This window comes from Nannospalax galili, unplaced genomic scaffold, assembly GCF_000622305.1.
Source record: "Nannospalax galili isolate Female #2095 unplaced genomic scaffold, S.galili_v1.0 scaffold54, whole genome shotgun sequence".
NCBI lineage: Eukaryota > Metazoa > Chordata > Mammalia > Rodentia > Spalacidae > Nannospalax > Nannospalax galili.
In genome coordinates, this window is record NW_008341028.1 from 2,666,308 (window position 1) to 2,692,706 (window position 26,399).

Here is a 26,399-nt window from a genome sequence, read left to right on the forward strand (position 1 = left end):
TCTACCATCTATATAACCAACATTATTCTTCAAAGTATTATTTGTGCTTTTCTAACTTCACTGTCTCAGAATGAAAGGTGATTATTACATATGACTAAATGTGTATCAAGGCCATTAGCAAGGGACAGCCCCTCCCAGAGAGTGGCTCCAATTATCACAGTAGATGACAGTTTTCTAACGGTACTGAAAAAGAATGCTTTGTTAGTCTATAAACCCACTATTCTTTTCCTCCCTCCAAAACCAAGTGAGATGATATTTATTTCCACAAGATTTTCTTTTTCCTTTTATAATACATGGTATCCCCACATTCTTTTCTTTTATCTTCATGTAAATCATGTGCTCAATCATATTTGCCATTTTGTTTGGGTGACAGTCTCATCAATCAAATGACTGTATACACTGGTACACATACCACAGGGACTATGAGAATGTATCATAAAAATTTCATTATGATCCACTGTGATCCCCGAGTCAGAACTTTCACGTAACAAAAATTTTAGCATGAAAAACTTTGAACCTAATCTCGACCAAACACATATTCTAAGTTGGTGACCTTCTGCTAAGTTTTAACTCTTTGTGTTTACAGCTCACAGAACATAAATCAGCAAAATATTCAGGAAACAGTTGTCAGCTAACTCATGTGACAGGTATCCTCAGAAAGTGGCAGGGGTCTGCTTCAGGGAAGCTGGGAACAAGCACAGCCTTGCTGTGCTGCAAAAGTAAATCTTACACTTCTATCACATTTTCAAAGCCTAGAAGACATGCCACTAACAAAGAGTCCTGAGACCATAAAGCCAGTATTTAGTTCCATTTCATTAATGGGTAAGGTTTTAATACTTACACATGTAATGGAGGAATAGGAGACGGGTCATAATGGTAACGGCCCTCATGATGTCTGGCATCAATTGGCACAGGAGGATGGAAGGCAGGGAAAAGATGAGGGGGGTCTGAAAAAGAAAGAAAATCATCCTACATAAAATGGACATTTGGAAATAGCATTTCAACTCAAGGCAAATCACTAAACTGGATGTCCTTTAAGAATTTCTATAGCTGGGGGCTGGAGAGATGGCTCAGCAGTTAAGAGCACTGGCTGCTCTTGCAGAGGACCCAGGTTCCATTCCTAGCACCCACATAGTGGCTAACAACCACCATAACTCCAATTCCAGTGGATTCAATACCCTCTTCTGGCTTCCTCGAGCACTGTACGACATAAGTGCACTTCCACACATGCAGGCATAAACACTCACACACATAAAATAAAAACAAATAAAGAATTTCTACAAATGGAGCTGAAGAAATGGCTCAGCAGTTAAAAGCATTTGCTGTTCTTGCAGAGGACCTGAGTTCAGTTCCAGCACCCATGTCATGTAGCTCACAACCACCCATAACTCCAACTCCTGGGGATCTGTGGTATCCTTGGGCACTGTTGTCCTACACAAACCCCCAGCCAGACACATGTAATTAAACATAAAATAAAATCCTTTTAAAATGTATTTCGAGAACAATTCTTGAAAGTTAATGCTGAAGGTCACTTACATACTGTAGAAATCAGACTGAACAAGTAACACATACCTGCTCTGGGGAAAGCAGAGACTATGCATGCACCTAAAACTCAGCCAGAAAAACAAAACCAAGAATGAGAGGACAGAACAGCTTCCCAGTGTGGAAGGAAGGCTACTCAGAGGAGAAAGCTAAAAGGAGCCACAAACCAAGAGGAAAAGGACATTATCAAGTCAATTCTAGATAAAGTATTGTAATAAAAACATATTAGTGCCATGCCTCCCACGCCCTTGAAGTCTTTAAAGGTGTCCTTTCCAGAGTTTTCTGTCATTTATGTACTCATACATACATGCATTCTTTATTTTAATGCGCATTCCCCTTTTCCTTGGCCTAAGTTGTTGGCCTCCACAATCCTAACACCAGGGCAGTCAAACTTCCTGTAGGCCAGAGGAGACAAAAGGGCCTGGATGGGAGTGAGCAGACCTCACTCCCCTCACAGAGGGGCGATGTGAGGAAAATGGAAGGAATGGCTGCCAGTAATGCCCCCCACCTCCTGCTCTTCCTCACACCCTGTCCATCAGCTCCTGTGTCCTGTATATGTGCGTCCACCTTTAGATAACCTCTTTACACAAATTCACTTATGGTACTTAATACCCATAGCCTCTTGCAAGTCTGAAAATAGTTTTATTTTAAAAATAGTGATCTGCTGTACAAATTGAAAAGCTTTAATAGATTTTATAATTAGAAATGTAACTACTTTGTAACTGCACTGTTTTGCCCAAGTTTCAAAAGTAAAATAAAGGAGACTAAAACCCGACTCCAGTCTGATATTACAGCAAATATGCCAGAACATGTCCCTCAAATACCTCCTTTGGCACCAAGAGCCAGCCTGTGACAACAGGAGCCTGCACAGCAGGCAAATCTTAGAGTAGTTCCCAGTTAGTTCTAGATCCTGAACACTGTATGCTAAGGTTGTAGCAGGCTTAAAGGCAAGTCCAATGGAAACCCCATGAAGAGGGTCTGATTATCCTGAGCAGACACTGGAAGGCGTAGAAACAGACAGTGAGGGCTGGGAGACTGCCAAGCACATGAGGCAGGGATGTGAATGAACTGTACCTCCTAGGTCCACAGCAACGCACCCAGCTGAGAATAGTAAGTTCTGAGTGTTAAACGATGTGGGTGACTACCATACAAGTCTGCTGAATCCAGATGGATGTCACTCCTTCCTGTATACACAGCCCTCAATTTTCCAATTTTCCTTTGATATATCTTTTAGAAGGTAAGTACTGCCTCCCTTGTTTTGAGCTTTTTGCCTTACCGCCTTCTTTTATGATGTTAGACTATGCTTAGGGAAAAAAAAAGGAGTGAGAAACCAGAAAACGGTGCAAGAGGCCTATGGTACTGAGCAATGTCCTTGCTCTTAACGAATTTTGTGGTTGGTATTGTAAGACTAAGGAGAATGTGGATGGTTTAGAAGCAGGGAAGGAATTATTTTGATATTATCAAATCACTATCACTGGGATATCATAATACTGGAAACTCATCAGGTGGTAGTGATGCTGCCTACTGATCATCTGCCTGTCATCCTTATATACTGCATAAAGTACACATGAAAAAGAATCAACTACATTTTAAGTTCAATGATTAGAGCTTAAGGATTGAGAGTCATTGCTTTCGTAATACAAATATTATTTGGTTTGCCAAGTTTGAAAGTTTAAGGTAAAAATTTATTCAGCAACTTTGCAAATTCATTGTTACACTTAACTCAGCAATCCTGAGATCAAAAAACCACTCCCTGGAAAGCCAAGATATTCTATTTTATTTAATCATTTTTGATGGAAACTATCCAGCCTCCATAAGATGACATAAAACTAAGTGGAAGAGTCTTTGAAACTAGTTTGAGAGTCTAACAAACACTCAGTGAATGTTTCTGGACTTTAGATTTTGAATCAAACCCACATTAATCACAATCAAATCCAGCATTAAAGCAGGTGACCATCAAATATGGGGCAGGTCTCCCTTCCTTTCCACACCAAAGCATGCTTGCCTCTGACACTTCCCCCAAAGAAACATACTTATTAGAACTACATGGAAATTAAGTATTGGTAAAATATGTTCACTTCCAAAGCGCTTCTCACGTATACCTGTTTCAAGGGTCGCTATGACAACTATGTCAGAGTTCCTGGCTGCATTAATAGTCTATCCACCAGATAAGTGGATGTAAAGGATATCTTGTTTCCTCCGTGTGGGTAAAACTATGAATGATGACAACTACAGTACCATATTTCACACACAGGTATGTGTGAATGCATTCCATATTTAATGTATGCCTCCTATATCCAAGAAACAACAGCCATTATCTTATATGGAAGTATCTGTAATGAAGCTGCAGTAATTACACACAGGAAGACTAACCAACTAACTCTATAAACTCAAACTGTGTGCCTGAGCCATACCAACATCTATTCTCCAGCGAAAACATATAACAATATCCGTGACACTGACTTTTTCCAACTTTTCATTTTCAAGCAATTATTCTTTCCAGCTGTAAAGCACCCATTTCACCCTTTCCTTTCTAAAATGAGAGAAAAAAAATGACCAACCACAGTATGAGAGGAAAATATTAAACACAATTATTAGGTATTTCTCAACTGCTAGGTCTGCAGAATTTTAAAAAAATGTGAGTTAATTCTGACTCAAAGTGTGCAATGTATATTGTAGCACTGTTTATACAGCATTTTTGTGCCCAAGAAAATTTATGAATTCTTCATTCTGGAATTAGGTTTAAGTAAAAAACAGAAAATTAATAGATGTCATGTGATGTGCCTGAAGGACAGCTGGTTGTAGTGAAGTGTCTTGCTGCTCCTCTGCTCTCTCTTAAGTTTAAAACAGCTTTTCCTCTGGACTGTTAAAGCCTATGTGAACAACTGTAGCTTTTGTGGGTTATCAGTACAAATCGCCCCTTTTAAGCCACTTTTTTGGGAAACGGCAAAGAAGACCCTCTTCTGGTTCGAGGGAAGCTTGACATAGTCGGAAGTGATAAATAAAGAATACAAAGTGGGACGAGGAATGTCCCCTGGAATACACGGCATCACACAACAGGAATCGCACGCTCCTCCGAAGACGCTTCCAGGTCCTCAAATGCTAGCCTCGCCTTGCATCCTGGTTTGTTGTTTCTATGCTTCTGCCACATATTCCATCACAGACCCAAAAAGCTGTCCAAGAAAACCCACAAGACAAGAAAAGGCCCCTGTCGCCAGCAGCCACCATAATTATCCACCTACCGGTTTATTATTTACACATGAGCACAGCTGGGGCGCATCATAACTCAAGTATATGTGCAATACATTACAGCACCACAGCCATCTCCTGCCCCAGCCCTTGACAAAACGCCCCATGATGACTTCTCCAAAGTCAGGCAAAAACTGCTGAAGCAGAGGGAAGTGCCACTAAACCTGGCTACCTCCTATTTATCATACAATTTCCTGACTGATGGTTCCACAAACCAGCTGCTAAGTGCTGTGTACTCTACTGTCAGCAAACTAACGTGCTAAATGGAAGACAGGGAGAGTAATGTACAGAACCGGTGGAATCAATTTTACTGAGGGAATTAAAATTCCACCAGGTGGGGGTGGGACTGCAGAACAGTAGTGAGCAGTGGACTATACAAGCGCATGGCTGCAAAGATGATTTATTACAGACTTGCGAGAGGTTTGACTATGGTACCTGAGTTTTCTTATACTGAACAGAGATTTGAAGGGTGTGTCCTAGTGGAGCCCTAATGGAACAGTCTTTAAGCCATATAAATATGCAATTGGCTTTATAGGTGTTTAAATTGAAATGCATAGTAAAAATGTTTGTCCTGGGTAGAGTTGTCACTATTCAATTTCACACTGTCACCATGCTGAACATTATGGGTCTCATTAGGAATGAGAAGCGCTGAGTTTTAACTTTGACAACAACCTACGCTGATCATAAAACCTGTACCCAGAGAATACCAAGGATGCTTAGAGATTTATCTTTAGTTGCAACCTTCTCCCAAGAAATAGGTTTAGTATCCTCAGGCTATTAAGATCTTTTGGATGCCATCCTGGGAAACTCTTCTAATGTTTGAAATTTACATACAAAAACCGAAGATTAAAAAAGAGAGAGATCAAAGTTGGCTCAGTTAGTGCCCTGAAGGAATAATTCACCAAAAGATGGCAGAGTGGCCTAAGTGCCCAGGAGGCAACACAAGGGAATCCACAGCAGTAAACTGCCAGGTGCAGAAGTCCTCCCGGTTGATTTAAAAAGCAAGGGATCTAAACACAGACCCTGGGATTTTTCTCAAGAACAGAGCTAGAGATGACTGCTTGTTGCTAGTCAGCATCATCCATAGAAAGGACTGCCCCTGACATCTGCCATCGGGAGAAATATCATTAAGAAGATGCATGTGACAAGTCCCACACAAACTCAAACCAGATAAAATCCCTGCACAGATGTGGAGAAGCCTGGGCTGGAGAGATGGCTCAGTGGTTAAGAGCAGTGGCTGCTCTTGCAGAAGACCCGGGTTCGAATCCCAGCACCCACATGGCGGCTAACAACCATAACTCCATAACTCCAACCATAACTCCAGTTCCAGGGGATCCAATGCCCTCTTCTGATCTCTGTGGGCATTGCACAACATGGGTGCACTTACATACATGCAGGAAATACACTCATACACATAAAATAACAATAAATGAAATATTAAAAAAATAAAAAAGAGACCCCAACCCTACCGGAGGAACTACTGGCAACCAATGGCTGGTGGGAGGGGGTCAGTCTCACTTAAGGTTGTGATTCTTGGTAGGTTAACCAGACTCCAGTGGATGGACCCACACTGAAGGACATTTGGGGACACAAATAAGACTCTATAGAACTTATATATGTATATATAATAAAGATATAATTGAATACATTAAATTGGGTGGGGGCAGTAAGGGGAGGTTGCAGATAGAGGAGGGCATCTAAATATCATCAAAATATATCTTATGTAGGGGCTAGAGAGATGGCTTAGTGGTTAATAACACTGGCTGCTCTTGCAGAGGACCTCGGTTTCACTCCCAGCACCCACATGGTGATTCACAACTGTCATAACTCCAGTTCTAGGAGAATCCAACACTGTCTTCTGACCTCACAGACATTGCATGACATGGGTGCACTTACATACATGCAGGCAATACACTCACACACATAAAATAACAATAAATAAAATATTTTAAATATATGTATTGTATGAAAAATACAAAAATTCAATTAAAAATTTTTAAAAGATGTAAGTGGTTCTGTGTTCAAATTCACTACAAATCTCCATCTTATATAAAATACAGTCTCAAGTTGGGGCAAACGGGGGCGGGGGAGGATGCAAAGAACCGCTACCAATGATACCAAGCCCAGTCCTTCCCACATCTGCTTCTGAACTTGATGCATCTCCAGTCATCACTCTGATGCCTCCAGGGCCCTGAGGGAGACATTGTAACAGCTGACTCTTAAGATCCAGACTAATTCACTAACTGAGAAACTCTTGCCATTCTTGCCTATGGACAACATGGCACCAGAGAACAGCTAATCTGGTCCCTCTGAGGGTACTCCAGATGCTTGACTAGCGGGTCTAGAGCTATAAGCTTGAGCAGACCCTAAAAAGCTTGTAAATCTACCATATCAAAAACCAGAACAGGGGCTGAAGAGATGGCTCAGAAGTTAAGAGGACTAGCTGTTCTTCCAGAGGACCAGGATTTGGTTCCTAGCACCCACATGGCAGGTAACAACCATTCATACATTACTCCAGTTCCAGGGAATCTGATGTCATCTTCTGACTTCCGCAGGCACTGCATACCTCGGGTGCACTTACATACACGCAGGCAAATATTCATACACATAAAATAAAAAACAATAAATAAAATATTAAAAACCTATTCTGTCACTTAGTTGCATGGCAGAAAGCTTTGTTTGGAAAGCACACGCTAAAGGGATGTGAAACTAACATACATAATTCAGCTATTGTAAATAAAGTTTTACTGGAATACTGCCTTGCTCATTTGTTTACCTATTGCCTATAGCCACATTCACACAACAATGGCAGAACTGTATAGTCTAGCTGAGATAAAACACAAAGGTTCACAAAGTCCAACTTTATAGAAAAAGTTGATGTCCAGGTGTTAAGAGTGTCACCAGGAAGTCAGTTTCAGAAATGTTAACAAGTTAGGAAGAAAACAAAAACACTTCCATTTTTCTCTGTGTGGAGATCTTCCTGAGTGACAGTCCTACAAGAGCAAAAATACCTTATGCTGACCTACGTTATTTGGGAATATCTTTATAGCAAAAATGTTCATACTAATAAGACACATCTGATTTTAGAAAAATCTACAGAGTAGGTAACAGCTAAGATAAGAAATATAGAGGTTGAGACCAACCCTAAATCCAGCAGACCATGTCAACGATCACTCAACCTTTGAAGTAAGCTATGAATTAAGTGACACATATCTTTAGACCTAATTGCTACAGCATTCCAGTCACACCAAAATTCACCTTTGGTAGCACTCAAATTCATGCTATGCTCTTTAACAGACAAAATGATGTTTTCCACACAAAAAGTGATATATATGGCTCTCTACATGTGATCTGACAAAAAAATCATCAGTCCATACTACCACCAATGTGTCCTGGGAAATAAAGAAATGGCTGCTCTTTTCTGTTTCTGGAAACTTGTACCTTCTTTTGTCAGATCTGCGGGCTTCTCAGCTACAGATCCCATCCCCATCCACTAGGGGGACAGGGGAGGGTACTAAGACAGAAACAAAACCATACCTCCTACATCTAGCCTGTGTCCCGCCCCTTACAGGTATGATCCCACAACACTCCTGATGCTTTCAGCATTCCATGCCAAGCCAGGAGAGAAAGGCATTGAAGAGAGCTGGGAGGAGGCATAGCTCAGCTAGACTGAGTTCCACTGGGCTCACCTGGGGACATCACATGAGCACTTAAGAAGGACTGCCATGCTGAAAAGTGGAGAACATATTTACTTCAAAATATGCTAATGATATATTTTTGTTGACAATAAATAAGCACAAGTAGAGGATGTCGAGATGCTTGCTATCATCCAGAGTGTCTGGTACCTCAGCTCCAAGCTCAGAAGAGGCCTTGGGGTTAATGTACTCAAAGGTTGCCTAATTCAGTTAGAAAACTAAAGATTAGGAAAGGTGAGGACTGGAAACTCTGTTCCATCCAAATCAAAAATAAAAGATTCTAAGTACTTTTTTTAGCACTGAAACTTTTTTTGTTGTTTTAGAGACAGGGTCTCCCTGTAGCACCAGCTGGGCTGGAAATCACCCTGTAGACCAGGCTGGCCTTGAACTCACAAAGTGTTTGCCCTGCTGGTTTTCAGTCTTGTTTTAGTCCGATATTTCCTTACTATGCCTCCATTCCTCCCTTTTGGAATGGTAATGTATATTCGGCTTCACTGTATGTTGGGAGTATGTAATTTGTCTTGATTTTATAGAGTCTCAGAAGAGACTGTGGACTTTTGAATAGTATTGAGACTGATAATGACTATGGGGACTTTTAAGTTGGACTAAATGCATTTTGCATTTTATGTGGTCATGAGCCTATGGGGGCCAGGGACGGAATGTGGTGGTTTGAATGAAAATGTCCCCCATAAGCTCCAAGTATTTGGAATTTGTCCCCAGATGGTGGCGCTGCTTTTGGGAGGTTTTAGAAGGTGTGGCTATCCTGGAGGAAGCACATCACTGGGGGTGGGCTTAGAGAGTTCATAAGCCTTGCCTGATCTCCAGTTGCTCTCTTGCTTCCTGTGCCTGCGTGATGATGTGAGAGCTTAGCTTCTGCTGCTCCTGCTCCAGCCACCTCCAGCCACCACGCCTCCCAGCCATGAAGGACTGTAAGTCCCCTGGAACGTAAGCTCAAATAAACTCTTCCTTCTATAAATTGCTTTGGTCAGTGTTTCTATCACAGCAACAGTCTCTGCCTCCCGAGTGCTGGGATTAAACGTGTGTGCCACCACACCTGGCTTGAAGGATAGTCTTTCTACTCCAATATTAGAGCAAACTTAAACCATAATCCCTATCAGATAGAAATGCAAGCACAATCATAGTTCCCCTATTTATCTCAGCCCTGCATCTGAAGCAAAGATCCTGAGATGCACTAAGACAACAATACCCAGGTCTGCTGGAGAGGGCTGGCATAAGGCTGGGAACAGCAAGGGTTGGCCCTGGCTTCTACAGATCTACCAAAGAGAATGGTACTTACTAGCCAGGGAGTCAAGCATCACTGAATTCATTGGAAAACCACCAACATCTAAGTATGCTGGCAGCAAGATGGTAGAGCACTTACACAGCATGTCTGAACACCTAAGTTAATTCACAACAAGGGGGGAGGGAGGGAGGGAGGATATTCCTTCTGTTCATAATTAGACAAGAAATTCTTAAAAATAGGTAGTCTCCTTCCCACTTAATTTCCACCATCATCCCTTTTATCATTCCTGTCAATCCATAGCTAAAGGTCTTCTGAAGTTTGCATCAGTGACAGTAATAACAATAATGAAAATAAATATAATTCATAGAACATTTTTGTGTGTTTCAAGGACTGTATAAAGCCCTGTAGACACATAGTACCACTTATTTCTTCTGATGTCCTGACCCTGAGAGACAGGTCCTACAGAAACAGATGGGAAAACTGGTTAAGGACTTTGCCCAATGTCATATGAGGAGAGAATACAGGAGTACTGGGTATTGCTGTAACCCCAAAGCCAGTACTCTTGGACATTTACTTCTTAACATAATACTATAAGGGGCTTATTCGCCATTTCTTATCTAAAGTATATGGGACTTCCCTATTACCTACTGTTTTAGCTACCTGAGTTGAGGTAGTTTTTGAAAATACATGACAGTTTTACAGCAAAATATTTTGAGTGAGATTTACACCTACATGACTTTTATTATAACATGTTGTTATGGTTACTCAATTTTATTTTTAGTTATTGTTAACCACTGTGCCTAATTTGTAAGCTAAACTTCATCATAGGTTTCCACTTCGAGTCTTGCGATGGATAAGGGAGACTGCTATACTACCCAAATTTACCTAAAACCAAGACTGGACCATGTCCCTCCTCCTTCCACAATCTATAATGCCCAGACATCCTGCCCAGTTGAGTCCAATTACACATCAGGGCATCCCTGCCCTGACAACCTAGCAAGGTCCAGGATATTCCTGCCTGAGGGTATTTCTCAGGTAGTCATCAGTGTCTAGGGTGGATGATGACCCTCAGCTGAGAATGAACCTCTTCTGTTACAGGAATATAAATATACAATGTCCCCTACAGGTTCATGTTTTGAATGCTTGCTGGGGCTATTTTGGGATGTTCTGGAAACTTTTGGGGACAGTGCTTAGCTGGAGGAATAGGTCTCTAGGAGAGAGTTGAGGGTATATTATACCTGGTCACTTCCTCTCTGTTAAGTGAACAGCTCTCCTCTACCACAACCTCCTACCACCATGACATTCTGCCCAAGCAAGGTGGGATCAAATGACCATGGGCTGAACCCTCTGGAACCATGTGCCAAAATAAAATTCTTCCTCCTTTCAATTGCTTTGTCATGTATTTTGGTCACAAAGACGACAGCTAGCTAAGATAAGGTCCTAGCTAGCTGTCAATTTGACATAGCCTAGAGTCACTTGAGAAGAAAGTCTCAATTGAGATATCATCCAGATCAGTTTGGCCTATCAGCATATTTATGGGGAATTGTCTTGACTGATGTAGGAGAGCCCAGACCACTGTGGACACCACCATTCCCTGGACAAGTGGTCCTGGACTGTATAAAAAGCTAGCTAAGCATAACCTGTGAGCAAGCCATGAAACGGCATTCCTCTATTGTTTCCGCTTCAAGCTCACGCTTGAGTTCTCCGGATGAACTATGACCTGAAGTGTGAGCCAAATCAACCTATTCCTCTCCCCAGTTGCTTTCGGTCATGGTATTTGGCACAACTGTGGAAGGAACTAGAACAGAAAGAAACAAGAGTATATACCTTTTATCCAGATCGTACCAGTCTTCAGGACAGAATGTAAGTGCATCTCCTCAGTCAAGCACCCGGGGAGGCTCTCTGGGGGTTATGCGTTCTTTCCTTTTTCAGTCAGGGGAGTTTGGGGCATTGTAGCCACCCATGAGCAGCTGCACCCTGTCCCTCTGCTTCTCTTGCTCACTAAGCTTTAGGCCCTTGTGTGCATACTGGAGCATTCCCACTTACCGTGCTAAATTCCCTGTGCCCTTCGGTCCTGCCAGGCACAGTGCTCACAAGTACTTCTTGGCATACACTCACACATCAGAATTGGCTGTCTTCCCACCTTGGCCACAAACCTGGGCTGTGAGAGTTGAAGAGGGTAACTTATCCTTGTAGACCCAATATGAGAACACAAATGCTTATTACACAACACCTGAAAAGGCAAAGTGGAAGTCAAGAAAGAAACAGGCTGTGCAACGGCAGAATCTCAGCCAGCTCAACTCTCCTTCCTGCAAGACACTTCCATCCTAAGAGGCCTCCAGCAACAGGAGAAAGGAGGGAACACGCGGGGCCCAGCTGCCTTCTCTTTGGCAGATTTCCACACAGTACCTAAGTTCAGAGCACGTGCAGGACCAGTGCTGACACCTGTCAGCACATCTTTAGCCAAATCCCAGGGCTCCCAAGTTCACCTTCTAGCCTGCTAGGCTTTCTTTGGGGCAGCGAATGACTTCATGTGTGTACCTTATCACCCTGTCCCGCTACATCCATAGACAGTACAGACGATGGTGGACACTCAGTAATAACACCCCTACAGTGGGTACTGAGATCTTTTCAAGACTCCTTTCCCACCAAGGAAATATTGGTGCTCCAGTGAATTCAGGATATGTCAGCAGCTGCTAACACCCATCTGGAAAGAGCTCTTTGACACAAAAGGTTGGAGGTCAAAAGTTTAAAAGCTCCTGACAGAAATGACAGGGGCCCCTTTGCCCGCACCCACCTCCCATTTTTGTCAATAACATCAAAGGTCCTATTCTTAACGCTATTATTGTTATGCCTTTGGAATCCATTGAAATTCCAGCATATTTATTGCATACTGGGAGCACTAAAAGGTGCCACTTTTTGTCTCTTAAACTCTGAACTCTATCTAGCAGGAACACACAAAGCTTTTAAGCAGAGTTTATTTTAAGAGCTTCTAGCACCATGATTGTAAAATAATAAAGCACAGAAGAGGTTTCTTTGCAGGGATGAGCAAGGAAATGAGAAGGGAGAGACTTCCCTGCTGCTTAGGGAAAGAAACGCCTTTCCCCCTTGCCTGGTTTGCAAGAATGCAAGCAGGAAGACATTCCCTACTTTTCTTCCATTTTTCCCTCTGCAATCCTGAATCAGCCTCTAGACACACATTTTGGACATGTCTTCGAAGACATAGTTATGTGGTCTTCTATCAAGTGTTTTATTCTCCAGCCTCACGTCTAGCCTACAGCTGTCCCATAAGTATCTGAATATAAAGATACCAAGCCCACTGGGACTTGTACATTGGCTCAGAGTAGTCCCAGTTCCACTCCCTAATGTTCAACAACACAACACAACTCCACTGGCTAGATTTCATCACTATCTCCAGTGGCTTCCCATCTTATCTTAGCTTAATTCCATCTAGAACACTGAGTAAATTTCACATTGTCTGATCTGCCACCTCTTAGTGCACCTTTCTATGGCAGTGCCCTCAGATACCTACTAGGGATGTGGCCTAGACTGCCAAACTTGTGGTGCCCACTGAGGGCAGACAGACCTCATTTTCACTCTTTCCCTTCCTGTTTCCTGTAGGCCAAGTAAACTGAATGTTCAGAAAATCTAAGAGGAATTCAAAGGACCAATGTTTTGCTTTAAGACTAGGAGAAATGACAAATTAGGGGTATCAACAAACCTTATCTATTCACCTGGGGACTCCCCTTCCTTGGGAGGCAACTCAGAGAGTGGAAGTCTTTGGTTATCCAGTCTGTGCTCTCTGAGGCCAAGCTCTCCTGTCAATTCCTTGTGCCTCAGTGGGTGACCTTGATGACTGGCTCCTTTCTAAGTCCTCTATCAAGACCCAGCAGCTACTTACCTCATCTAAACAGGCCCAGGGGTCCACAGAGTCTCTAGGCATTCTCCATCTTCATCTTCTCCTCATTCTCCCCAAAGTGACTCCTGGTCTCTAGACAAACCTCACTGACTATTATAAATGATTTCATAAACATCTAAACTCAATGGTATCCCTTTGCTCCCAAGGGCACCTAAGGATAGAAATCTGGTACCAAATTGATCATTTTCTCAACATAAACCCTCAGAAAAGCCATTGTTACTATCAGTTTCCCTTTCTCCAAAATTCTAATTCAGCACAACAAGGACACATGCTGTGACCCTCAGCTGGGTGCAAGCTTGCCAGCACAATCCAATTGCTCTCCACGCATCCTCAGCAGCTGGAAATGCTCTCTCTATTTTAAAACCATATTTCATAGCTTTCCTTATAAACAAACTACAATAACAACTGCAGTCATGAGACATATTTTTTTCATCCAAAAAGTCAGGCCCCCAAAACCCTGTCCTATTTACTCTCCACAACTGTGCAAGGCATCGGGTGATATATGGGAAAGGAGTTCAAAACCCCTAAAGTGTGTACATGTAAGGATTTACTGCTATTCTAAGTCCTCCTTAACACCGGTTCACATGACAGAAAACACATTTACATGCCTGTCTGCAGCTTTGTAGTCTGGTGTCACAGGAACGCTGTTCCCTGGTCCTCTAGCCCTTAGTGAGCTGAAGGCACAAAAGGGTTCTTGGTCTCCTCATCCCTAAGCTCTGGGTCAGGACCTGACTCTGGCTCCTGAACTTCAGAGCAGCTATACAAGTCCTCAGCTCAACCATTTGAGAAGGAAATATTTTACAGCTACTCACACATTTAGATAATAAATGGCTATCACTTCCTGAGCATTCACAGTATTAAAGGCCACATTCAGCACTTGTCAAGCATTTTCTTGTTTACATGACATATGACAATCCAATGACGTGACTTCACTCAGGTAGGAAGTGACAGAATGTGGCCTGGAGTCCAAAGTCACTTGACTGCTACTCCTGGCTCCCTGGCTAGGGTCCTGTGCAACTCTCTACTTGTGACTCGGATGAAGTTTTCACAGCAAAAAAAATCTCATTCTGGCAACTTCAACAGGCTAGGCTCTACCATCTAAACCAATATGACAGAGATGAGTAATGGGAAAAACAGAGATTTATTCAATGTGACCATATTGCAAAAAGAGTAACAGATAAAGGTATCCAATGACCACAATTCTCTCAGGCACTGAGGAGCTGGGGCAGAGACAAGAGGTATTTGTAATTAAGCAGTACCAGTCAAAGTGTGGTCCCTTTATCTCTGTGCTTTCAGCCCAAAAAGAGGGACAAAAAATAAAGACAGATGTTAGGCTTTCGTCCTGCTTTTCATTGCTGCATGGGTACCAAATGAGTTGATGTAAAACCAACTTTTTAAGTGACTCTTACACTCAGAGGGCCCCAAGCCCAGCTGAATGCTCTCCTCTCTCCATTTTGAAATCTTTAATCTTTGGGCAAGGTCCCCATGTTTCCTTTCTGCTCCAGGCATCCCAAACTGTGTGGAAGGGCTTCTGAGTTCTGAGTACAGCTGTTCTTCCCTCCCAAGTGTCCCACTCTCAGTCTGGTCCACTTTACCCCTTGTCTACAAGGAAAGCTAGATTCTACTAAAAAGCTTTGTCATGGAGGCATGCCACCATCACTCACATACCTCCCTCCCCTGCCAAGACCCAGATCAGGAGGGGCACTCCTGCTCCATGGGGCTCCACTAACCTTGTAATCTCAGGTCTTATCAGGACAATACCTCAGGCAATTCAAGGAACTGTTCTGCAAGCCTCTGCTGGGCCAGCAGAGCAAAATCCAGAACCCAGGGTGGCATTCATGCTGCAGGTAGGGCCTTGGCTGCTGCTGACAATGCTGCCCTGCCGTTCATTTACCATCCTAAGAGCTAACTGGGCTTGTCTCAATCAACACTGAATGAAACAGAAGTCCCGCTACACATAAATAAATCATAATTACTAAGTGCAGGAATGAGCAGCTCTCTTCTCCCCTTGTGGCCACTGCAGAGGAATTCCCAGGCCAGCCAGCAGGGCTAGCACAAAAGCCCCAGATCAGGCTGCAGCAATATCCGCTTGCTCTGCTCAGTTTATTATTTAAACAGTTCCTTAACGACTCTTCCCAGAGGTGAGGGAGGCCAAACCATTTTCCTTTCCTTCACAAAGCAGATATGCATGGCTTATTTGAATGTCTCCATGGTTTACTTTAGTCTCTAGTTAAAAACCTTCCAACACAGAGTCAAACAAACAGTGCACTTCATTAGAAAGGCAAACAATTTAGGAAGAGAATACCCTCAGCACTTAAGGGGAACCAAGCTGAGAGAGAAACCTCTGCCTGGGGAGCCTGGCTGTGCTGGAGCCCAGGCGGCGACAGTGCATCAGCCCTCTTCAAAAGCCTTTTCACAAATACTTCACACATTCACTGGTAATTAACAGATAACCCCAAAGAGATTATCTGCCCCTGAGGCCAAGGGCCCTCAAAGATTATCCACACCATCAGAGAGCAGAAGGCAGAGCTCAAGGGGACATCTTTTTTTTTTTTTAAACACTAGAAGTGTTAAGTTGATAAAGTCAAACAATAGTTCACTGAAATAATGCTTATTTCTACAATGGGCAAGAGCATGGAGCTTGTAGAATGCTTTTAGTATCCTGAGATGCACTGAAACTGGAGGATAGGTTGTGAGCAGGTTAGGGTCTGTGTTTCTTTGCAAGAGACCCAAGAACAGAGGAGAGTCAGCACCCCATTGAGGTCTGAAGTACCAGACAGCAGAAAGTCCTGCTGAGTTCAGTGCCTATTCTGGTCTTGGTGTCCCTTTACAGAAGAAGACAGAGCCCGGGCCTCTGAACAACTTCTTCCATACCCAGGAATCTCAGGAACACCTGGAGACCCAGGAGGGTCAGTTGCTGAAGTGACCAGGAGGTTCCCACTCAAACCTAGTCATCTAAAACCCAGGGAACTGCTTCAGGATCCCACCTGATTAAAAGCACAAGTGTGGGTTGACTGGATGGCTCAGTGTGAGAGTAACTGCCACCAAGCTTGAGGACCCACATGGCGGAAGGGGGCTCCCAAGCACACAAGTTGTTCTCTAATCTCCACATGTACACCTTTGTGTTTGCTCAGCATGCGCACACACAAAATAAACAGACGAAGGAATATATAAAACGTAATAAAAAATTTAATAAGAACACAAACGCATCTGTCTGCATTGCCCCACACATCGTAACAATAGACACTGATGCCCCGGTTATACTTGAATTTGGGGTCTCACCCATGCTGCTACTGTCCTGAATAGGCCAGATGAAGCAATTCTAGAACACTTAGAATTTGGAAAACCTCAAATGCCAAATACAATAAACTATGTAAAACTCTATTAAAACTATAAATCAATCATGAAATTTATACTGTCGTGAAGAGTAATTAAATGCTAATGTAATAAGACTACAAAAGTAAACAATGTATAAACAATAATGGGGAATCTCAGAAGAAAGGGGATGTTTCTGTATGAGAATTTGAAGAAAAATCCTTGTGCCCAAAGAGTAATAGTCTTGTTCCTTTCCAAAGCCAGAGTCCTCAGGAGGTAAACATTAAGAAAGGGCCACGTTCTCAAGCGAGTTCAAGGCTGAGGGCAAAAGATACACCCTCATTTCTTCAATGCAAAACACACTAGAAGCTGGCTGTAGCCCTGTGTCATCTTGTTACAGAAGAAGAAAAGAAAAATCATAGAGGGGTAGAGGCAGGAGGCGAGAGGAGCGGCTGGTGTCAAGGTGCAGCACCCGGCTTCATGGAGGAGCTACGGCATATCAAATCACTGAGTCACACTGTATTCACTGCTTTTCTTGTTGCTGTGACAAAATACCTGACAAGAAACTTAGGAGAGGAAGGGCTCCCTGTGGCTGGCCGTTTGATTGCTCAGCCCACTGTGGCAGCGAAAGCGTGGGGGCAGCAGAAGGCCATCTCTCAGGGGACCCACACAATCAGACATGACTTGAGGAAATACCACTTTGGTGGTAACATTTAAGTGGAGAGTGAGACAGGAAAGCCTCAGAAATCTGTCGCAATGGAAATGGAGGTGAATGGGTGCAAAGGGATCTTGTGATTAAGAAGAAAAGGATAGAGGGTAAGGATGTTAGGAGAAACAAAGATTGAGGCCAGGTCAGTGCCAACAGTGGGACCAGGGGCTGGGGAGAAGAGACAGAAAAGAGTGAATTCAGTCTGGAATATATGGAACTTGAGGGACCCTGCCCTCCAGAACCCAAGCAGAGATCTGCACAGAGGTAAAGCCAGGCCCGGAATTCAATAGCCACGCCTGGCCTACAGATCAGGTAGGGGATACCACTTGGGTAGGTAATGACCATCGGGTGAATGAAATCTGTCCTGGCAGGGAGCAGAGTGACAGAGGGCGCCCAGTGTGTGTAGGCAAGGAGTGAGCAGACACAGAAAGACCAGAGGCACAGGAGACGCCAACAGTTACCAAGGTGCCCAGGAGAGAAGCTGCTCCTCACAGAAGTCTCTGCATCTGCTGGGAGCTGTATGGGAAGGAAGGCTGGGAGGGTGCTGACAAGCTCTGCCAAACTCAGGGAACAGCACTGGGGCAGAGGGCAGAAGCCATGCAAGGTCAGGGGAAGTTCTGGTGGAGTCTATCTCCGGTGTTTGTGGGTAGAACTACACCTGAGCACAGGGAAATAGAGTCAATGGCAAAGACTCAGTGACAGGACTGAGTGAGATCAGGCACCCTGGGAGCCAGAGTACAGAAATGGATGCAGGTAAGTTGGGAAGGATTCACCTTCCCAAACAAACAAGAGGGAAGGAGTGAAAGAGAAGAAAGGGAAACAGCCAGCTTCCCAGGGTACCTAAGCACCGCCCTGAGTGGCAGCCGGAGGGACTCAAGGTCAGTGAGCCCAGTGGCAGAGCTCAGTTAGAAACTTTACTTTCTCAATGGAACAAGGTAGAGGAGGGCGGGCTATCTCTCTTCCCAGTAGTCTTGGCTTGAAGGAGGCATCAGAATTCTCACACCCCAGCTTCCTAGGGCAAGAAGAACTGACACAAGGGTATGCCTCCATCTCCTCCAGCATGCCTAATGAAGGCTGCCTATTTTCTCTGCCTAATGAGAAGGAAGGCGGTCTAGGACAGATCAGGACAAGAAGAGTGGGCTATAAGGGGCTGGAGAATCCATGATGGAAACCAACCAAAGCAGATTTAGTCAGGAGAACATCTCAAGACTGTAGCCCAAAAACTGTGGATTGTAGGAAGTGCCCAGATCAGGTTTGCATCCAGGGCTGGGAAGTCAAAGCTGGTGTGGAGACTGAGCTGACTGCAAGGACCAGAGCAGGCTGGGCTTTATGAGGCTGCAGCAGCAGCTGCTCAGATACCACCTAAGGACAGGGGCAACTAAAGAAGCTGTGGTCAATTTCACCCCTTCCTGTCCTCAGTTCAGTTTCTTTATTTACAGTCTTGGATTGGACATGCTGTGAAAAATCAGAGGAGCCAGGAAAGGGAGCAGGAAGACAGGTAGACAGAGACAGAAAGAGTTAATAGGCAACAGCTCTGAAAGGGTAAAGTGTGTTGGAGAAACAGCGGAGGTAGACAGAGACAGAGTTAATAGGCAACAGCTCTGAAAGGGTAAAGTGTGTTGGAGAAACAGCGAATTCACCGCAGTCCCGCAGCTTTTATTGCTTTCACTCAACAGCTGGAGAAAATGTTTGATCAAAATATTTGTATTATTGTGTTTAAGTGAAATGACATATGACGGCTCATTATCCCAAACTCAGAATTCCCACAGCATCTGTCACAGCCACCCTGTTACAGACAGTTGCTCCCCCTGGAAGATAGAAAGGCCGGGAAGGGAGATGTGTGACATTAAAGCCAGCAGGCACTGAACCCCACCAGGCAGGGTGTCTTTGCAGGCTCCAAGTAAACAGGAGGTGCAGGTGGAAACAAGCAGGTGCGGCCCAGAGGCTCAGAGGACACCTGCTAGCCTCCCCTCTGTCAGAGCCAGCACCCGCCCCCCCAGGTAGGGACATGGCTGTGGCCTCAGCTCTTAGACATTATTTGGTAAGTTTTATTTATTGATCTAAATTTTCCTAACATCTCTCTGAAGTCTCCAGGCAGATACTGAAGAAAATTAACTTTCCAAAATGATCATGCCACTGCTCTCCATCCTAACTGAAGTACCCTAACACCTCTCATGACCAAGGGTTCAGTGTGGCCCCATTCAACACACCCCCAGTGGGCAGATGTCACTCAAGGGCGTGAAAATCATCTGTCGAGCACTTCATCTCCCATAAGCACCCCAGGAAACACATGTCATCTCCTCTTTTCAGATCAGGAGATCCATGCTCAGAGACTGGGTAAGCAAGCCCAAGGTCTCACAGCTGGTCACAGGAAGAGCATGCTCATTTTCCCAGGCGCCCTGATGCTATCAGAGAGAACGGTCATAAAGAGCACAAAGACCACGATGCACAGCTGTCACAAAAGCAGGAAAAGACGGGAACATGCACAGAAGTGGGAAATGAGGCTCTGAGTTTTAATTACACTCAACCATTTACCAAATCAAACTTGTCACCGGAGAACCAGGGATCTAGCTGCTAGCAGCGAAGGGCTCTGAGGAGTCAGTGTCCAGGATGACCTTTAAGGTGGTTCTGTTTCTCTGAACATCCAATTATCAGATGTAAAACTTGCTATAACGTCCCAGTTCATTTTAGGAGTCCACATGTGTAAAGATGTTCTATAAACTGAAACTGTCTACTCTAAACCTCATATTGGAACTGAGCTGCCACTGTGGCAGCACTAAAAGGTGGAACCTTTAAGAAGCAATGAGGGCATTATCTTCATGGAGGGGCTAACCCACTATCATCAGGGTACGCTATTTGTGAGAATGGATCATCATGAGATCAAACCCATCCTGTCCTCTCACATCTGCTTCCTTGCCTTTCTGTGATATGTGGTACAGTGGGAAGGCTCTTGGCACACTTAATTCCTTGATCTTAGACATCCCAAAATCATGAGCCAAATAAACTTCTATTTAAAATGTAGCAAGCAGCGCCAGGCGTGGTGGTCAACATCTTTAATCCAAGTACTTGGAAGGCAGAGGCAGGGGGATCACTATGAGACTGAGTCTACATAGTGAGTTCCAAGCCAGCTGAGGCTACAGGAAGACCCTGTTTCAAAAAACCAAAAAATAAAATGTAGCAAGTCTGGTGTTCAATGATAGAAGCAGAAATTTCACTAAGACAGCCTGCGTCCAAATTAGCCACATAGGAATTCCTGGGAAAGGCCAATTTCAAAGAAAACAATTGCTGTAGTAACAGAAGCTGGACATGTTTGATTAGTTTAAAGCTAAAAATTGGGGTTAGGAAACACAAAGATAAGCCAAAACCTCACCCTGTCCCTTTGCTAACTGATTACTTTCTTCGAATTCATTCAGTTCCATTCTCCCACACTATCTTTGCAAGAGGAAATAAATACACCAACAATTCAAGGACTCAATCTTTATCAGAAGAGGCAAATCCTGACATGGAGCCACACATGAAAATGGACAGAGAACAGAGTGATACTGCCACAAGCCAAAGAACATCTGGATCTTCTAGAAGCTAGAGGAGGCAAAGCATCCTGACCAGAAGTTCCAGAGGGGCAATGGCCCTGCCAATACCTTGACCATGGCCTCGAGTCCACAGAACAATGAAATAATGACCGTGCTATTAAGTGTCCCAGTTAGTGGCACTTTGTTATTGTCATCATCCTAGTGAACACATGCACCTAGACTTCCTCACGGCCTGTTTTATGAAGGCCATCGTGCATCGGAACTTACAGAGAAAAGGCCACATTGTCTTCTCCCACAGGCAGAAGTTGCAGTGAATATTTACAGGAAAGAACATACAAATTCTCAGAAAAATCTGAGAGCACACGTGTAGTAAGCACTGCACATGGAGCTTTTCTATTTGTTTTTGGAGGGTGGGGTGTGGAGTACCTATGCCCTCCACAGCACTCATGCCACATTCTGAGAATTACTTCTAAACTACCACACTTAGGCTCTATAAAGTATTGGTCAAAACACCACTGGCCTCACTCACCTGCAGGATAGCCAGGCACCTAAGCTCTAACAGGCGAGGCCTCCCCTAACAACCCGCATCCTGGGCAAGGAGGTGAGAAACAGCTGCCGTCCGTCCCCAGGCCATCACTAGGGCTTCTGTACCTCTGTAGATACTGGCTTCTCTTGGTTTTTAGGCAGTCTCAAGCCCCTGGTATCATCCTGGCAACTCCCATTCATAGAGCTGGAAGCAGTTTCTTCTCTTGTAAGTTCAGAGTGCAAGAGGAAACTTCAGCAGCCCAGCCACACCCAGGGGCATCATCTGGGAGCAACCTCTTTGGGACCTCATTAGAAAAGGAGGCCAAATTCTCTTCTTCTGCCTAGGATTAAAATGTCTGCAATTCTAAGACTTTCTGATAAAGTAGCTAATCATAAGAACTAACTAAGCAAGTGAATGGACTCTAAGTGAATGGGGATTCTACTCTGGCTGGCCCATAAGTTACCCAGAGTCCTGAAGCATTCAGTCTCAAAAACCACTAGAATATATGCAGCTACCTAGCCACACCAGCACAAGACATATCATAATATATATTAAATTCAAAAGTCACAAGGCTCTGAAATGGATGATGCTGCGTTGGTCACAAACTGTCTCATGTAGCTGCTCTGAGGAGTAAATGTTCACTAGCTCACAATTATCTGGAAGCAGCCTAGTTGGGTGGTTCTGGCTCGTGATCTCTCATTCTGTACTTTCAAGCTCAACTTCTTACTACACAGGTCTCTCCATAGGTTATGTTGAGTAAAGAGTGAGTGACTTGGAGCAACTCAAGACAGAAGCCACAGTCCTTTTAGAACCCAATTTCAGAAGTGATACCTTATCGCTTCTGTAGTATCCTATTTGCTAGTTATTGAGTCCAGCCTATACTTAAGAAAAGAAGTATTAGTTCATATCTATTCAGGCTGGAGTATTAAAAATTTGTAGGCATGCCTTAAACCCTCCTACAGTGCAGTGCCATAAATAACTGAACTTCTTTTCTAATCTCCAATTTATCCAGTGAAATGATTCCAAGATCAAATGTATCCTATTAAAATGGAAGCAGTGCTAGGAGCCAAGAAGATGGTGCTTTGATCCAAGTTCTGATAGCTGCTATCAATATGGTAACTGGGGAACCAAGATAATTGGTTCTGCAAGATAATTGGGGGCCTTTCTGTGAGTCCATTTTTCAGCAATTACACTCTGGCCAAGCACTGTGCTGCACACACATGATCTCACAGGGTCCTTTTCACATCCTAATGACACAGATATTTGAATTTTCATTTCATAAATTGTGGACTGGGGTACAAAGAGATTAAATACCTTGCCCAAGATCACCCAGGGGCCTGGAGGGGGCTCTAGATCTACCTATCAAGTTTCAGAGATAGAAGGGCATGTAAAGAAACACAGAAAAATTAAAAGAAGTAAAAGCACTATCATCTGATAAAGAATTACCCTGAATCATAAACAAGAGTAAAGAAGTGTAAAAGAGAAAACCCAGAACTGCTGATGCTGACAGCAGGCACCGAGCAGAGCAAAGAGCTCATAGTCACTTTGCATCTCCCTATTAGTCAGCTTTTCACTGCTATAAAGAATATAAATTAATTTTCCTTTTAAAGGAAATGTTGATCAGGACTCACTCCTGGGTTTAGAGGTTTCAGTCCATGGTTGATTGGTCCATTGCTTTTGGCCCTGTGTCTCATGGTAGGAGGACTTAGCACAGGAATCTGATCACCTGATGACAGCAAGGAAGCAAATAGGAAATGGAGCCAGAGTCCCAGTATCTCCTTCAAGAGCATGCGTCCAGTGGCCTAGTTTCGTGGTTCCAAGCCCCAAGTCTTAAAGGTTCCACCACTTCCTAAAGCCACCACAGGATGGTAACTGAGCCTTTAAAACAAGGACCCCTGGAGGACACTTGTCCAAGCCCTAACAAAGATTTTTCTCTATTGTCTAATATCTGCTGAGGACTATGTTTGGGGGGGGGGGGCGGGGAGTCCTGTGCATCATGGATAATCGAGTTTATTAACTCTGCGTGAAGGACTACAGCAGTGCACATTAACACGATGCCTATTGGGACGCCATGAATAAGAATATATCATACTCAGGGAAATCTTGATCTTGGCTTCTTTGACAGTTAGCATTACATCCTCATCAGAGACTAATGTCAGAAAAGGGGCAATGCATCACACAGAACTTACCTGGGATACTCACTACCCAACATCCTTTAATTCCCATGGAATTCAGCTATTGCTCTGGTCTGCATCCTCCAGCCTTATTCATACATAATTTCTACCATCTTTCATTTTTGTACTACATGTCAGAGAAGGAAAACAAAAAAGTTACCAGTCTTTGAATCCCACTAACTCAACAAGGAATCTAGCTTTTTACTAGGGATTTCAAATATTTACTGAATTAACAAATCATGCCCAAGATTACCTAAGTATGAGTTTATGATGTTGATCCATCATCACAGGGGATCAAAATTTATGGTTTCCAAATACATAAAGATGGATGGATTTAGAGAAACAAAGTTATAAGATTGGTATAGATTGATATTACTGTTACTCCCAAATTGTTATTTTGATACCTTATCCCAACATGATGGTATTTTGAATGGATGTTATTTTGAATGGATGATTGGATGGTAAAGGCTGAACCCTCTCATAAACAGGACTCCTTAGAGAAAGAGCCCCAGATACCCTTGTTCCTTCTACCGTGTAGAACAAAGCAAGAAGTCAACAGTTTATACGCTAGTAAGTAGACCCTCACCAGATACCAAATCTGCCAACACCTTGATAGTGAACTTCCCAGCCTCCGGGACTGTGAAAACTAAATTTCTATTGTTTGTGAGCCACCTATTCCATGGTACTCCTGTATAGCAGTCTAAGAAAAAAGTGTTACATAAACTTTTACTTCTAATCCGATTTCTCCCAAAAAACATTGTGAATCTCTATTTTTATTTCATTGACTAGAATACTCAGGTTTCTATAGGCTAGATAACCTGCCTGAGTCTTTAGGACCAGGCAAGAAGCTCTGCTTTTTAACTCATAATCTGGTGTGTTTCCAACACACGTGTGAAAAGAGGGTTATCTGAAACCAGTACTTAATTCACTTTAGTGTAGATTAATAATCTCATTCTGAATGGTCATTTTCTTCTTTCTGCTTCCTATTTTATATCTAGTTTAAAAAAAGGATCACATTTTTATCCTCAAAATTTATTTTTTTTCAGATACAATCATGTTTCTGGAAAACACAAACCTAATTCATCAATCTGAAAGAAAGCACAACCCCATGTAAAAAGAAAGAAAAACTGCCAAGAGAAAATTGACTAGCAAGAGGGGAAAAAAAAAAAAAAAGAGTATGAAGAAATGAAAGACACAAAGATACAAAAGCGCAGTGAGGGGAGAAAAAGCCGAGAAAGTTTTCTAAGAGATTTTATGGAAGTCAGAGACATCAAAAAAGAGAAACAAACAGAAGTGATAGAAAAGATTTTTGGGAAATGTACATCTGGATGAAAGATAAGCTCGCCTGTTTCCTCTTCAGCAAGCAGAAGAGAAGATGTGAAAGGCACAACTCTCTCCATAGGGCCCACAGTGCCCAGCACCAACTTTCAACACACATCTGTCCCGTGGAAACGAGTCTTCCTCTGGCACAGAGGCAGTCTGGCCTCATCAAGTGCGAGCACTTCCGCCTACAGTCTCAGAGGTTAATTTTAATGAGCAAGGTATGAGGTCACGCCCAAGTTGCATCAGCTCTACCCCATGGGGAAATCAAATCCTCAGTCTGTACCTCAGTGTTGAGCCTTTTCTGAGCCCTCGGGTTACTTTTGGGCTAAACAGCTGAAAGGTTTACCAGCTGACTGAGGCAGAGGTGGCAGCTGCAGACAGGTGGAGGAGGCTGTACTGCTGGAGTCCTGTATGGCCAGGAGTCCTGCCCAGCTCTGTAAGAAACAGGCTCTCCTCCTGTTCATGTGCTCCCCTCATGCAAACTATAGTCTCCAAATTGCCAACTGCATAAGTCTGATTTCTGTACTTACTCTGAGAAAAAATATCCAGAAACTGAGCCTGCTCAGAGGCACTCAGCCCTACGAGAGCCAGAACTCGATTATCTCCCAGCCTAAGAACTCATGGTCCAAACGCCACCTCAACAGCTCCAGCAAATCTGTACCTTGTCTAGTCTAGTACTCCCAAGCCTCTCAGTGTCTCTCGGGTCACCATCTCTGAGGCCACAGGAGCTACAGCACCAACATACCCCAATCACAGTCTGTTTTCTGGCCTCATGAGTAGGGGGGGACAGGTCCCTGGGCAAAGTGATCTTCCTGCCCAGGTAAGATAGGTTTCCCTGGTGGTCTTCTAAGGTGGGCTTCCCTGGTGGGTTTTGATTTGCTTTGTTCTTGAAAAACAAAAAAAGCTCATTCTTCAGGAATCATTTGCAGCAATGGCCTCCAAATACTAGTTGGAAACATGTAATTATGCTGACAGAAAAAAAAAAAAAAAGGCAAAATGAGAAAAATAGGGAGAAAAAGTGAACCGTTATACAGCTAAAGTTATTCACTTTGAAACAATGTGCCTCAAGCTGGAGGTGGTGATCCACACCTATAGTCTGTAATCAGTGTTCTGAAAGTAGAGGCAGGAAATCAAGAGTTCAAGGTCATCCTTGGCTACACAGTGAATTTGAGAC

At 43.5% G+C, this 26,399-nt stretch overlaps 1 protein-coding gene across 1 annotated transcript in view; it reads right to left on the reverse strand.

Moving 5' to 3' along the window:
- The window catches only part of Gli3 (GLI family zinc finger 3), a 281,899-nt gene that overhangs the window by 122,844 nt on the left and 132,656 nt on the right, over positions 1-26,399 (reverse strand). Inside the window, exon 4 of the mRNA XM_029564979.1 lies at positions 842-947. Within this exon, the coding sequence (XP_029420839.1) occupies positions 842-947 (106 nt within the window). The remainder of the gene's footprint in view (positions 1-841; positions 948-26,399) is intronic.